Below are 12954 nucleotides of genomic sequence, written 5' to 3'. Positions count from 1 at the left end.
GGTTATTTTTTTTTTTTAGCCTTTTGTTTTTACTTAAGCATTTGCAAGTTATGAACGGATTTCAAGCTTATAAAGAAGTACAGATGATAGCATAATGAATAACTATGGACCCAGACCACAGCTTCATAACATCTTCCCTTATTTATTGTTCATTTTTCCAGAGGAATACATAATTACGGATGTCTCTGCAGCACCTTGGCCTCCCACCCTCCATTCTACTGCAGTTCCTCTTTCTAGTCCCTTGTAGACAACCACTCCCAACTTTTTGTATTGAACCTTCTCAAAATGGCTTTGTAACTCTACTACATATGCCTGTATCCAAACCACAGGTAGTTGTGAATATTTAAAAGATTGTATAAAAGATAGTCCATTATTTGCATATGCAAATTTTCTAATGTTACATTTTCTTATAACTGATTCAGTTAATATAAACAGCTCTTGGTCATTTATTTTCCCCTGAATAATGTAGAGCAGTAGGTATGGGGGTGGTACGTAGGACTGTAGAATGTAGAATAGGTCCATGTCTGAATACATCCATTTATTGTCCATGATTCTGTTGATGGGTATTTAGGCAATTTCTAACTATAATTAAACATACTACAATAAAAATATGTGCACCTATCTCCTTGGGCACACACATCCATTCTAAGAGCAAGTACTTTTGAAGGCACTGGGACAGAAGAAGTGATGGGAGAAACAGCCTTCACAAAACATACTATGGGAAAGAGAACAAATAAATTAGCAAATAAATAAAAGTATAATGTAATGTCATGCAAGTGCTAGAAAGAAATAGAAAGCAGGGAATGAAGGTGATCAAGAATGCCCAAGATGCTGTGTTAGATACAGGGCCAGCAAAAGCCCTTTTGAGGAGGTCACACTGATGAATAGGGAGCAAGCCGCGTGCAGTCTGGGGAATCATCCCAAGTAGGACAGGCAAGTGTGAAGACCTTGACACAGGAGTGTGTGACCAAGGGGAGAGGGAGTTAGAAATGAGGCTAGAGAGGAAGCCAAAAGCTACATTAGTTGGCCTTAAGTCTTCGCTAAGTACTGTGGGTTTTACTCTAAGTGTATTGGGAAGCTTTTGGAGGGTTCCAAAGAGTGGAATAATATGATTAGATTTAGTTTTCAATGGTTTAGTCTGGCTGCTGTGTGCAACATAAACTGTAGGGCACCAAGTAGAAAGAAGACTAGTTAAAAGTCAGTTGCCATCATCTAGGACGACATGATGTAGGCATGGATAGACCAAAGAAGGCAGAGATGGTGAGAAGTGATTTATTCAGGACTTATTCTGAGGATAGATCTGGGAGGTTTTACCGATGGATCAGAAGTGACATGAAAGAACAACAACACCAACAACAAAAGAACAAGAGCAAGTCAAGGAAGATTCCAAGAGTTTTGGCCTAAAAATTCAGGTGAATCATGGTAACATTTATTTTCCAGGCTGAGAAGGGAACAGGTCTGAGGGCAGGGAGAATCAAAACATGTTGTACATATATATTTGAAATGCCCATCAGTATCCAAATGGAAGACTCTAGCAGGTCTGCAGTTGAAGTTAGAGGTCAGAAGTGGAGAATTTGAAAGTCATGTGTGTAGAAGAAATTTAAAACCACTGACTTGGGTGAATGTGCTTCCTCTGACATCCAGAGCTGGGAACAAGAAGGGAGGTTATCTAGGATACACATGTGGAGGTGGATAGGCTGGGCTGTAGAAGGCCATGTTTTCTACTCTACCCCTCATTGCCAAAATATTCAAAAAGGTGGTTGTTTGTAACAGTTTAAGCTCCTCCCGGAAGTTTATAATGCCTTTGCACCCCATTCTCACCCATACTTAATAATGGCAGACTTTAACATTCCTGTCATTTATGATTTGGTGAAGCTATGATTTTTAGATGCATCAATGCAATTTCATAAACATTAAGGGTCTGGAAGGACTTTAGAAATAATGAAAAATACACCTCTATCATAACATTTATCATACTGCCAAGGAACTACTGAGCCTTGTCCTTCAACAACTCTCTTACTTTTGAATCCCCAACATCTGGTCCAGAGCTTGGCAACCAGTCAGCCCTCTGTAAACTTCAAGAAATGAAGGTAGGGGAGCAGAATATTAGTTGAATGACTGTATGAGCTCCACTGTGTTATGAGCAGGGAAACTGCTCAGGAATAGGGTCCCTTGCTCAAGGTCACACAGTGACAGGACAGCAACAAGAATCAAATCGAATATTGCAGAGTGTTATATGAGCTATCAGCCACTCCTCCCTTCACTTTAATCCCAAGAAGTACAGAATAAATACTGCTACTCAAGAGTGTTGGCATAAAGGTAAATAAGGAAGCACTCATGCTGGAAGGAGTTACTTGCTGGAAGGCCCTAGCAGGAAGTGTAAGTGTATGACTATTTGACTTGGAAACAGACCAGGCTGGTCATGTGGTGCGGTGGGTCACCATGAATATACATGGGTTCCATGTGGGTCCAGAGATTATATAAACCTTTTAGCCACATTCACTGAGATACAAAGAAAAAAGAACATGGAAACTGAGGCCATACTACCCAGGGACACATGGGAATCATAGAACTTGAACCTGAATCTCCCTTCAACCCTCCACTGGGACACAAGGCTGAGGCTCAGGTAGCTCTTGTCTCAGGACCTCCTGTCCAATTATAGTAGCATCACCTCTCCCATCCTTTGCAGGTGCCTCCCTCTGCTACAAGACTGATCTTCAACTTCTTCTCCATGCCTTTTCTTTGTCAAATACTGGAATGGACAGCACACTGCTTCCAATGGTTCATTGAAAGAGACAAATATTCAGAAACCCTAGTAACTGATTCCTGACCATTTAATTTCCTATCAGTTGCATTTGTATTCCATAACAGCGGTCAAGTGATGGGTAGGCTCATCAAATCATGTATTAAAATTGACTCGGCTTGGTAAAACAAAAGGAAGAAAGAGAAGGTATAAACTTTTATAAGACGTAAAATTCCTCCCAAGCTGGCAAACAGAGACCATATGGGCATTTTTGCAGTTTAAGCATTAAGCAAACCAAAGATCAAATGTGAGAGATTACAATGGGGAAAATATCACTAACATGTGTTTAAAATACAGTAAGTTTACATTATGCCTCAGGCAGCATGGGCAAATTCTAATGTAAGGTAAAATTCATACTAACTTAAAACAGGGGAAAAAAAAATCAGTCCATTAAAAATTCTTGGCTCTAGGGAGCTCCAAAGCAGTTAAGATGTCGTTAACTAAAAATCCAAGAATGTTTAAAGTTGCATAGTCTTACTTTTTCTTTAATAGAGAAAACTGTCTTTTTTCACTTTTGTTACCTTTTTTCTTCAAATCTTCATCGGGCTCATACATCTCGATGATCTGCATTGCCCTTTTAGCATCGTAAAATGGGAATAAAATTTCATTCAGTCGAGGGTCTCGCTGATGCTATGATGAGAAAATAACCTCATTTAGGTTGACATTTCTCACCCTTGGGTCATAACACATCATTAAAGTACATAATTTCTAAAATAAGGTCTATTTAGAATATCACATTTATAGTTACAAAGATAGGATCTCACTGTCCTACTGTCTTTCTCCCTAAAATATACTTCAAAAAAGTCCAACTTTGGGAATGCTTTGTTGGTTTCCCTCACTGAACTAAAAAGAGAATACAGAAAATATATTTTTTTCCTTCATAAGCTCAAAGATATATAAAATGGTGTGCATGTCAATTGTACTACCTTCTAGTTCCCATACCACGGGTGAGAGATTTAGCATAAATATCTATAAAAAATGAGGTCAAAAATCTTTGGGGGGAAAAAAAGGGAAAAACAAAAGCAAAAACCAAAAATACAAAAAAACAAAAAAAAAGAACCCCACAAAAAACCCTTAAAAACCCAAAAACCAAAAGCCAAAAAACAAAAACAAAAACTCAAATAACTCAAATTGCTAATGTACTAACTTAAGTGCCCAAAAAGAAAAACAATAGTAACAACAACAACAACAAAAATCCCTAAGGTAAAAACAGGCAAACATCATTTCATTTTCTTTTTTTTTTTTTTTTAAACATAAAGAAAAGTTTTCTTGGGCAGTCTGCAAACTTCATTTTCTTGAGTAAATATTTATCAAATCAAATCAGTTATAATAATGATGACAATTAATCAGCACAAGGATATTTATCAATTATTGACAATATGAAAATCTGTATTTGAATATCAGTAGTTCAGAAAGTCTTTTTCACTATGAATTAGAACTGGGTTTGCCCTGAGGAAATTCTCTGGGCAAGGCAAGTCCATGAATGATTAAGGCACCTAGGAAGCTGGTGATGCCATTCTTTTCAAATCGGCACCTGGATGCTCAGGGTACTATTGGAGACACCAGGAAAAATGCCATTTCTGCAGTTCTGTCATGCAAACTTCACAGCAGTGGCAAAAAAAGTCCAATTTACTGACTCAGCTTTAGTTGTTTGTGTGTGTATGTGTGCTGTGTGTGTCTGTGTGTGTGTGTGTGTGTGTCTATATCTGGAGGCAGTGGGTCCATGAAACTTCCTTAATGTTCACCGTGACTTGGACCCTGGTCATTCATTAAATCTGTAACTTCCATGGCAATAATGGGACATAAGCAGATGTGAGCAAAACCTGGTCAACAGGTAGAACCTTGGCAACATTTCTTTACCCAAATATATGCACAGACGTTGGAAAACAGTATTGAGATGTTGTTTGAGAAACAACTGCGAAAGTTTCATATGGATTTCCCTTCCCCATCTGTTGTGAAATGAAAGTTTGAAAAGTGGGTAACACAGAATGAATGCCTTTGGCCAACGCAACACGCACGATGTGATTTCCTCCAGCACGGGTGGCCTAGCCTAGTCTGGTCCTCCCAACTCTTCGCCCAGCCAAGAGTGGTAACTCATAAGGAATCGGTATCTTTTGGTCAGTTTATCCCAATGAAGCATGCTTCTGTTGTAATCTAAGAAATTACAGCTCACAACAGCTCACGTCCATGCACGTGCAAGAGCAGAAACTTATTTTAACAACAGGCCTGGAAATCATAAAAAAACAAAACTCATGGGGCGTGCAGAGAGAAACCGTGAGGTGGACTGTGGAAGGCCAGGCACGTGAAGGCATGCTACAATCTTATTTATGAAACAGAGGGGCATCATGCAATTCTAGAGCCCGCTATTCGAGGCCATGACAAGCACCACCCCTCCGGGGAGAAGGCATCGCTTTTAAAAACCAACAATTACACCAACGAACAGAAAACTCTTTCTAGGCACATTCCTTCTCCCATCTCTGTAAAATACTGTCACGGAAGAAGATGGAGATGGGAGGAAAAGGTCCTTTTTAGACCCCACTGCAGTCATTTTCATGGTTGGCCACTATGTTATGCTTCCTTATTAAAAGTAGGTTTTGTTTTTTTTGTTTTTTGATTCAAAGATATGCTCATTGGTAAGAATTCTAAAACTCATGGAGATGATGGGGGCAAATCCATATGAATTTAAAAAGTGAGAGAGGGAAGAGATTAAGCTGCAAAGGAGAGATTATATTAGATAAAGAAGGGGGAACCCGGATGCTCCTAGGTGCTTTTTATATGCCTATATATGCCTGTGAGCCTGGTGTGACTTATAATGTGACCCACTGATGGCAGCAGTGGCAGCGCCTGGCCCTGTAAGTTAAAATGCAGATTCCCCACCAAAGACCTACCAGATCTGATCCTCTGGGGTGGAACCCATGAATCTGTGTTTTTAACAAGCTTTCCAGGTGATTCTGCTATATTCAAGCTTAAGAAACACTGCTCTAACATGTAAAAGTATGCATTTTTAACATATTTGTATTATCAGTAACACAAAAAAACCAATCAACCAACCCAAAGATCTACATCCTGCAAGGATAGAATGCTAAATCTTTGAGATGTCCTCCTAATTAAAGCCCGCTGAAATTTAGTCCCAGGGCATAATATTCACTAGAACATCCTGTCTATCAGAAGCAAAAGCCAGGAAAACCAAGCCCTAAATGGATTTACCATCATCCCCTAATTGTACATTTGCAGCAAACAAGCATTAAAAGCGGACAGTACGAAACCGTATTTGTCTTTGCATCGTCCACCAGATAGCATGATCTTTGCCTTCATTAAAGCTTTCATGTTTCACAAAGAAAGCAAAGCGCATTCTGGATAGTCCGAAGGCAAGGAAGAAGCTTAAAAAATTTGCATTAGAGTCACAAAACGATCATGTTTATAGGAAATAACAAAGAGGAAGAAGATCACTCCCAGGTGAACTCAGAGTAATGAGGTTGCAGAAGAGTCCTACACAGCCGTAAGCACAGTGGGGCAAATGGTCTACAACTCTGAGGGTTCACTGGTTTTCCGTGGGAATTTGGGGGACTACTGAACCTACGACATTCACCTCTGGACCTCCAGAGCATTGTAAAGTGAGATCTAAACAACTTCTGAAAATAGGTCACAGAACTGTGCCCACATGCGTGAGGAGACAGGGGTCATCACTCCATTAGTATGTCCTTACTCTTACTGAGAAAAAGCATCATCAGGCTTTAACCCAAGCAGCATTGGGAGAGACAGATGTTGACCAAAAAATATTCAGATGAGACACAAAGAAGATAAAGGAATAATTTGCAAGAGGGGGCTTACCCAAAACACTAAATACCTCCTTTTCTTCCTGTGTCTATGTATTAAAGAATAAAGATATTATAAATGGAAAGTGATCACAAGCCCTTTCCTATGCAACAGCAAAATAAAACAAACAGGTCTAGCCCTAACATGATCATATAATGTGTGTGAGGCAGCGGGGAGAGCACTAGCAACAAGTAAAGCCGATTCTGGAAAATTGTGGTCATCTCAGACCTTTTCCTTCTTTTTCTCATCTCGATCTCTCTCTCTAGGCCTCCATGCATCTCCTGATTCTGTAGGCTATCCCCATCAGTTATCACATTTGTGAGAGAATAAAGGTAAAACTGAAAGCAATTTGGCTTCTTATTGGAAATGTGGAAAGAGAAGTGAAATTAACTAAAGCTCAGGGACATTAATTCGCTCCACCACAGATAGCTGAGTTGGAAGCAGTATCTAACCACATGGCAACTCACAGTGTGTACATCTCTACAGGCTTCCTCAGACTCTGGTTTACTATTTTCATATAACAGGAAGGAGTAAAGTTTCTCTTGGTCCACTGATGTGACCAAGAGGCATAGCTGTAGCAAAATTTTAGATCTGAGGGCTGGATTTCCATGACTAAATCCATCATGGAGAATAATGGAAGGTATAAGATGCTCACACTCTTCCCATCCACACTAAGCATTCCAAGGAGGAACCTAGGTAATTCACTAGGGCAGTGCTTCATAAACTTTAATATGCAGACAAATCACCTGGAGATGTTGTTAAATGCAGATTCCAAGTCAGTAGGTCTGGGGTGGGACCCAAGATTCTGCATTTCTAATAAGCTCCCACAGGATTCTGCTGCTGGTGGTCCATGGATCACGCTTTGAGGAGATACTGAGGAGCAGATGAGAAGAAGGTCTAAAGCTACTAATGAAAGTATCCATGGATAGGGAGGAGGTGGTACAAACTCCTACGTGGTGACCAAGAGAGTAAATGGCCAGTACTCTCTTCTCTCATTCCAGCTTCCTGGAAATACACATGAGTACATTGAACATAAAATTTTATCTAGAGAATAAAAGGATTTACAAGCTGGAAAGTGGTGGGTGGTAGCATGACTTTTTCCCCATTACTTATTCTAATTGGTTAATGCTGGTATACATGTGTCTATTGAATTTTGCTGTCAATCTGGTTATTCTGATGAACTCTTACTCAAAGAGTTTTTCAGTTGATAATTTTTGATAGGGTACTCAATCATCATCTTCAAACGATGAATATAACCTTGTCCTTTTGCATTCACGAGACTCATTTATTTTTCCCATCTTATTGCATAATATGGTGCTTCTAACACAATGTTGAATTTTGGCTTGTTGACATGATGTAGCTAAGGCATTTTGAAAACATTTGGATCTAAGCTTTTGGAGCCATAGACTCTTACACTGCAATGCCTGCTTCCTTCTTGAATGAATGCTATCTCCTTTCATTATGGGTTTTGAAGGTGTTCTGCCTAAAGCGTGCTTCTGATTTTGGAAAGAGGAGAAGGGACACTGTAGGACCCAAAAGAGGGTACAAGGAGCTGGCAGAATGTTTTCTAACTTTGACAAACTTCTTCAAGGGTACATTCAGATTGCTCTCTAGTCTTTCCAATTCCATTTGCTAGGATAGAAAAGGATGAGATTTGGGCACTTAGATTAAAAACAAAGGCTGTACACATTCCTGGACAATCTTATAGTTTCTATGATCTAAAGAAATAAAGAATCACACTGATTCCATGTGTCCACCCCAAAATGAAAGGTGCTTCCTTACCATGAGTGAGAAGCCAAGCAGAAGAAAATATAACAACACATGACTGCTACTGGCCACTGTGATATTGATATATAAAAGCTTATCAAATAATAAGTATTTGAAGAAAGAATTTGGATGGCAGAGCCAGGAAGCATGGATCGATCATATCTTTTAAAAATTAAATGTTATGTCTTAGACTCACAAAAATGACAAGTGATGACAGGGTAGGCTTACAGAAACAACCCATAAGAGAAAAGGCACGAGATAAGAGCCCACGAATGCCACGCCTGTCCTCAAGACTTCAGAATTTTTATTTTCATGGTGACATACATCATAAGGTCTCTGTCGTGTTTACTAGATGCCTGCATACCAGCTTCATCTCAGAGTAGGCAAAAGACCTAGAGTAGGAGCAAAGCAATGATACAGATTTTCTCCGTGCCTCCCAACAGTCTTCCCTCTTTAGCAAAAAGCAAGACTTTCCTGCCCATCTCACCAAAACTTAAGATGATCAGTGACCCAAAGTGCATGAAGAAGCTGAAGGAAATAAAAGAATATACCTTAAAAATAAAGCAGAAGAGGGGGAAGGAGTTAAAGGAAACAAAGCAAGGCAACTTAACTTCTGAGTGATAGTGGCACAGGAATGTGAATAATATCTGGGTAAAGATTATGAACATAGTATTCACGTGACCAAAACTAGTGGGGTAGGAAAACTTGAAATGTCTTCAAGTGAAATAAATTCTGTATTGTACTGAGAGGCTTATTAAAAGTAGAGGCATCTGTGTGATAAACAGAATAGATAGTCTTCCCAGCACAAAGGCTATAGGCTCTGGTTATTTTACCATTGACGGGGCGAGCCTACCAATGGGAAGTCACTGAGCCCTAACAGGGCAAGAAAACAGAAGCTCTTTGGCAAAGATGTGATTTGTCTCCACAAACTGCCAAATCACAGTCTGCCGGCTGCTGCCCATTCTTTGGGGCGAGACCTCATGTCTGGTGTGATACTATCTCTTCAAAGCTTCTCCCTTTATATGGTATAATGGCTAAATTATACTAAAAACATTGTTTTGAAAAAAAAATATATTGTCCATTCCATTAATGTGCTAGGAAAAAAAAAAAGACATTTTCCATTGTGGTAGCAAGAGCTTCAGCGGGTTTCACTAAACAGAACAATCTTTCGTACGTGTAAAGAAAAAAAAAAAAGTTGATTTTAGTTGTCACAAAAGTTGCAACCATTACGTGTTCCAAAATATTTTTCTCTTGTGCTTCAGCGAATGTTGTCAACCAGTGCCGGTTGTTGCGTGAATCATATTCTAAATTGAGCCCTAAACTTGTTATAAAAATAAAATGTAAAAATTTGACCCACCATCTAATTGACCTATTATGTACTATATTTTCACCCAGGAACTCCACTGTTGTGCTTGTTGTCAAAATATTCTCTTGGAACCTACGTATCGTTCTTACATGCAATCCATTAAAAGACAAAAATAAAGCTTTCCAGTCCATGCAAAGGTATGAGAAAAAGTTAGCAATGGAGAATCCGGCTACAGTGTGGGTAATTTCAATCCATTCTCTATTTAATGAGATCAGTAGGAAGAGAAAAAAAAAAGTACCTTAAATATCATCTTGCAAAAACATAGACACATTTAATTAAATGAATATATTATAAAATTCACACACACACACACACACACTCACACACACAGAACCAGAACTATACATCACAGCAAGGAAACCAACAAAAAAAGCAGTGTGCAAAGCTGACGTGTAAGAAGTGCACGAACACAGGAGCAGCAGCTGATTTTTGCACCTGGTAAAGGAAGCCATATGGAAAGATCAGCAGGTCAGAAGCAAAGCGAACAGGGCAAATGGAGGCGGGCATGCAATGGGGACACTGGAGGAGGCAAGCCACTGCACACAGACTTTATGGAGTTAATGTATGAAAAAGCTTACTTCATTTAGAAAGCTCACTAATTGGTCTACCGTTAAATAATCAGTTTTGTCTCCATTGCTGAAAAGAAATTTATTAGAAAAAGTAAGTTTTTGTATATGATGCTACAGTAGGCACGATTTACATGTTGACATTTGTTGAGGATAATTCTAAACTTATCTTCTAACCCTGAAGTAGTGGTGCATTCTTAAAATGGCCAGAGACTGTTTGTAAGAACAAAAACCAAAAAACCAAAAAAAACAAAAAACAAAAAACAAAAACAAAAACAAAAAAACCAACAACAACCCAACAACAAGAGAAAGAAAACACTCCCACTAGCTCACGGAAAATGTCTGCAATTCTTCCTTTTAGCATTATAGAAAGCCGTTACTTTAAAAACAACATGTAAGTCATCCATTTGAGATAACTAGAATGAATGAACTTTTCCACAACATAATAACATTCCAAATCAAATCTAGTTAGTTCACATCATGGGTTAATACCTAAAGGAGCAGGTTAAAATTGTAGGTAGTTAGTAAAGCCAATGCAACGGGCGGAGGGGAGATCGTTCCAGGTGCTGCCATTAATTTTTGTAAAAGTTTCTCAAAAACTCAGAGTGAACTTTTACAGTGATAAGCTACGGGGTGAAAAATGGAACCCTAGCTACATAATCCTGGAGACTCTCAACATACTATATTCAAACATTACCACAAAAAAAAAAAATGTTTTAAAAGTCTAAAGGGACAAGAACGTGACATTTTCTTGGAAGGAGAACTTACATTTTTTTAAAAAGATCCTCTATATCTGTCCGAGGACAAATCTTTTGTGTCAGTTCATAGAACTTTTCATAAGTAAATGCCGCAGGCTCGATTTCGTCATTCTGTAAAGAACAAAAGAGTGTCATAACTCATGCAACCTCTTTCTCCCTGGAGCGAAGGAATCTACTGGATCATGAAGCAAAGCAAATGACCACCTGGGATCCCAGGGCCTCTATCTTTGAGTCTTATTGAAAGAAGCCAGAAGGCCAATGCCGGCTGTGACCAGGCCATCCCATCAGCACCCCGAGTGTGTAAACGGGTGTTTCCGGTGAACCAGGGCAGCCGTGACTTGTGTGCTCAAACACTCACTGACTACAGCTGGGCTCCCTCTGGGAAACACTCCATAAAACAAACATAAAGAAATATTTCCTCTTTCTCTCCTTGACAGGGAAAAGCAAGTGCCTGCCTAAAGGACGCTGAATAAATCCAACCTAGTGATTACTTAGGCTTATCTTGCGAATTTTCACAAGACCCCATGAAGGAGCTCAGGACAACCAGGTAAAATTTTACTTCTCGATACTGAAGTTTGTATTTCCGATTGCATTTGTTAAAGTAGTAACAGGCTTAAGTCTTTCTTGCAGTCCATAAATTCCAATTATTCTAAATCCAAAGGGCCAGGAACGCCAGTCCATAAATTCCAATTATTCTAAATCCAAAGGGCCAGGAACGCAAATGGTTTGTGGAGGGAGGGATGCTTTATAAAATACCCCACAGCCATCTTGAAGCACTGGTTATACTGGTCAGTTCAGGCTGACATTGTGCTTAGTCACGGCAATGTGGCTGGGCTTCTCTAAGAAGCTTTCCAGGGGCGCCTGGGTTGCTCAGTCGGTTAGGCACCTGACTCTTGACTTCTGCTTGATCATGATCCCAGGGTCTTAGGATCGAGCCCAGCATCCAGTTTTGCATTGGGCATGAAGCCTTCTTGAGATTCTCTCTCCCTCTGTGTGCCCCCCCCACCGTCTCTCAAAAAATGAGTTTTCCAGAAGCTGTCTGAAAAAGCAGCCTGGCTGTCATTTCCTTTTCTTAATAAAACTGATTAAAACATTTTCAAGTACACTATTTGAATTTGAAAACATTTAGTTTAAAATGCCCAGAAAACAAAAGGCAGTCAGGCAGGCAGGCAGAAGGGAAAGCTACCTGTACTTTACGTGACTGAAACCAGTTTTGAATCTAAACGGCGTCAGTTGAACATAAATCAGCTGGCTTATTACATATGAGAACATAAACAGACAAAATCATTTTAGAAACACATGGCTAAATGAATAAATACCTTTCCACTGGGAAGACCTAATTCCTTGAGTGCTTGAAAGATCACTTTTTCTGTTTTCCCCGATGCAAAGGTTCTAGTAATACTAGGGCAGAAAAGAAAGGGGGGAAGAAAAAGTCAAATTATTGTTAATTCTGTTTTCTGTGAAGCAAAAATCCAGCAATACTCAGGACTGTAGGATGGCAGGGAGAGAGGGGGAAGGAAAATACACTTAGTTTTCATTTCTAGGTATTTTTCACTTCCCTAACTAGCTCCCACAATATCCCTCTGGTTACACTCATGAGGCAATATGATTCTCAGAAGGGTGTCCCCCTGGGTGTCCCAAGAAGCCCTGGACATACATACTGTTGGGCCAAAACAATGACAAATGTTGGTCCTACTGAATAACTTTCTCAGGAAAAAGGAATGTGGCAGATGGAATAGGTCTAGAATAAAACTCATGTTGACGCTATCCAGGCTTGGGGGGAGAAACAGTCTCCTCTAAATTTCAGCCTCTGCCTGGGATGGCCCTTATACTTTGCTTTCATACTTACTATAGCTGAGATGCACTATCAGATGAGTT

The 12954-nt window shown here is 39.5% G+C and overlaps 1 protein-coding gene across 4 annotated transcripts in view; it reads right to left on the bottom strand.

Moving 5' to 3' along the window:
- The window catches only part of PLCB4 (phospholipase C beta 4), a 253875-nt gene that overhangs the window by 83788 nt on the left and 157133 nt on the right, over positions 1-12954 (bottom strand). For all 4 annotated transcript variants that reach the window (XM_044263437.1, XM_044263439.1, XM_044263438.1 and 1 more), the window contains exons 8-11: positions 12396-12477; positions 11087-11187; positions 10331-10388; positions 3325-3433 (exon numbers count right to left, since the gene is read on the bottom strand). In XM_044263437.1, coding sequence (XP_044119372.1) covers positions 3325-3433; positions 10331-10388; positions 11087-11187; positions 12396-12477 — 350 coding nt within the window. The remainder of the gene's footprint in view (positions 1-3324; positions 3434-10330; positions 10389-11086; positions 11188-12395; positions 12478-12954) is intronic.

This window comes from Neovison vison, chromosome 8 (genome assembly GCF_020171115.1).
Source record: "Neovison vison isolate M4711 chromosome 8, ASM_NN_V1, whole genome shotgun sequence".
NCBI lineage: Eukaryota > Metazoa > Chordata > Mammalia > Carnivora > Mustelidae > Neogale > Neogale vison.
This window is presented reverse-complemented; position numbering and strand designations above follow the sequence as displayed.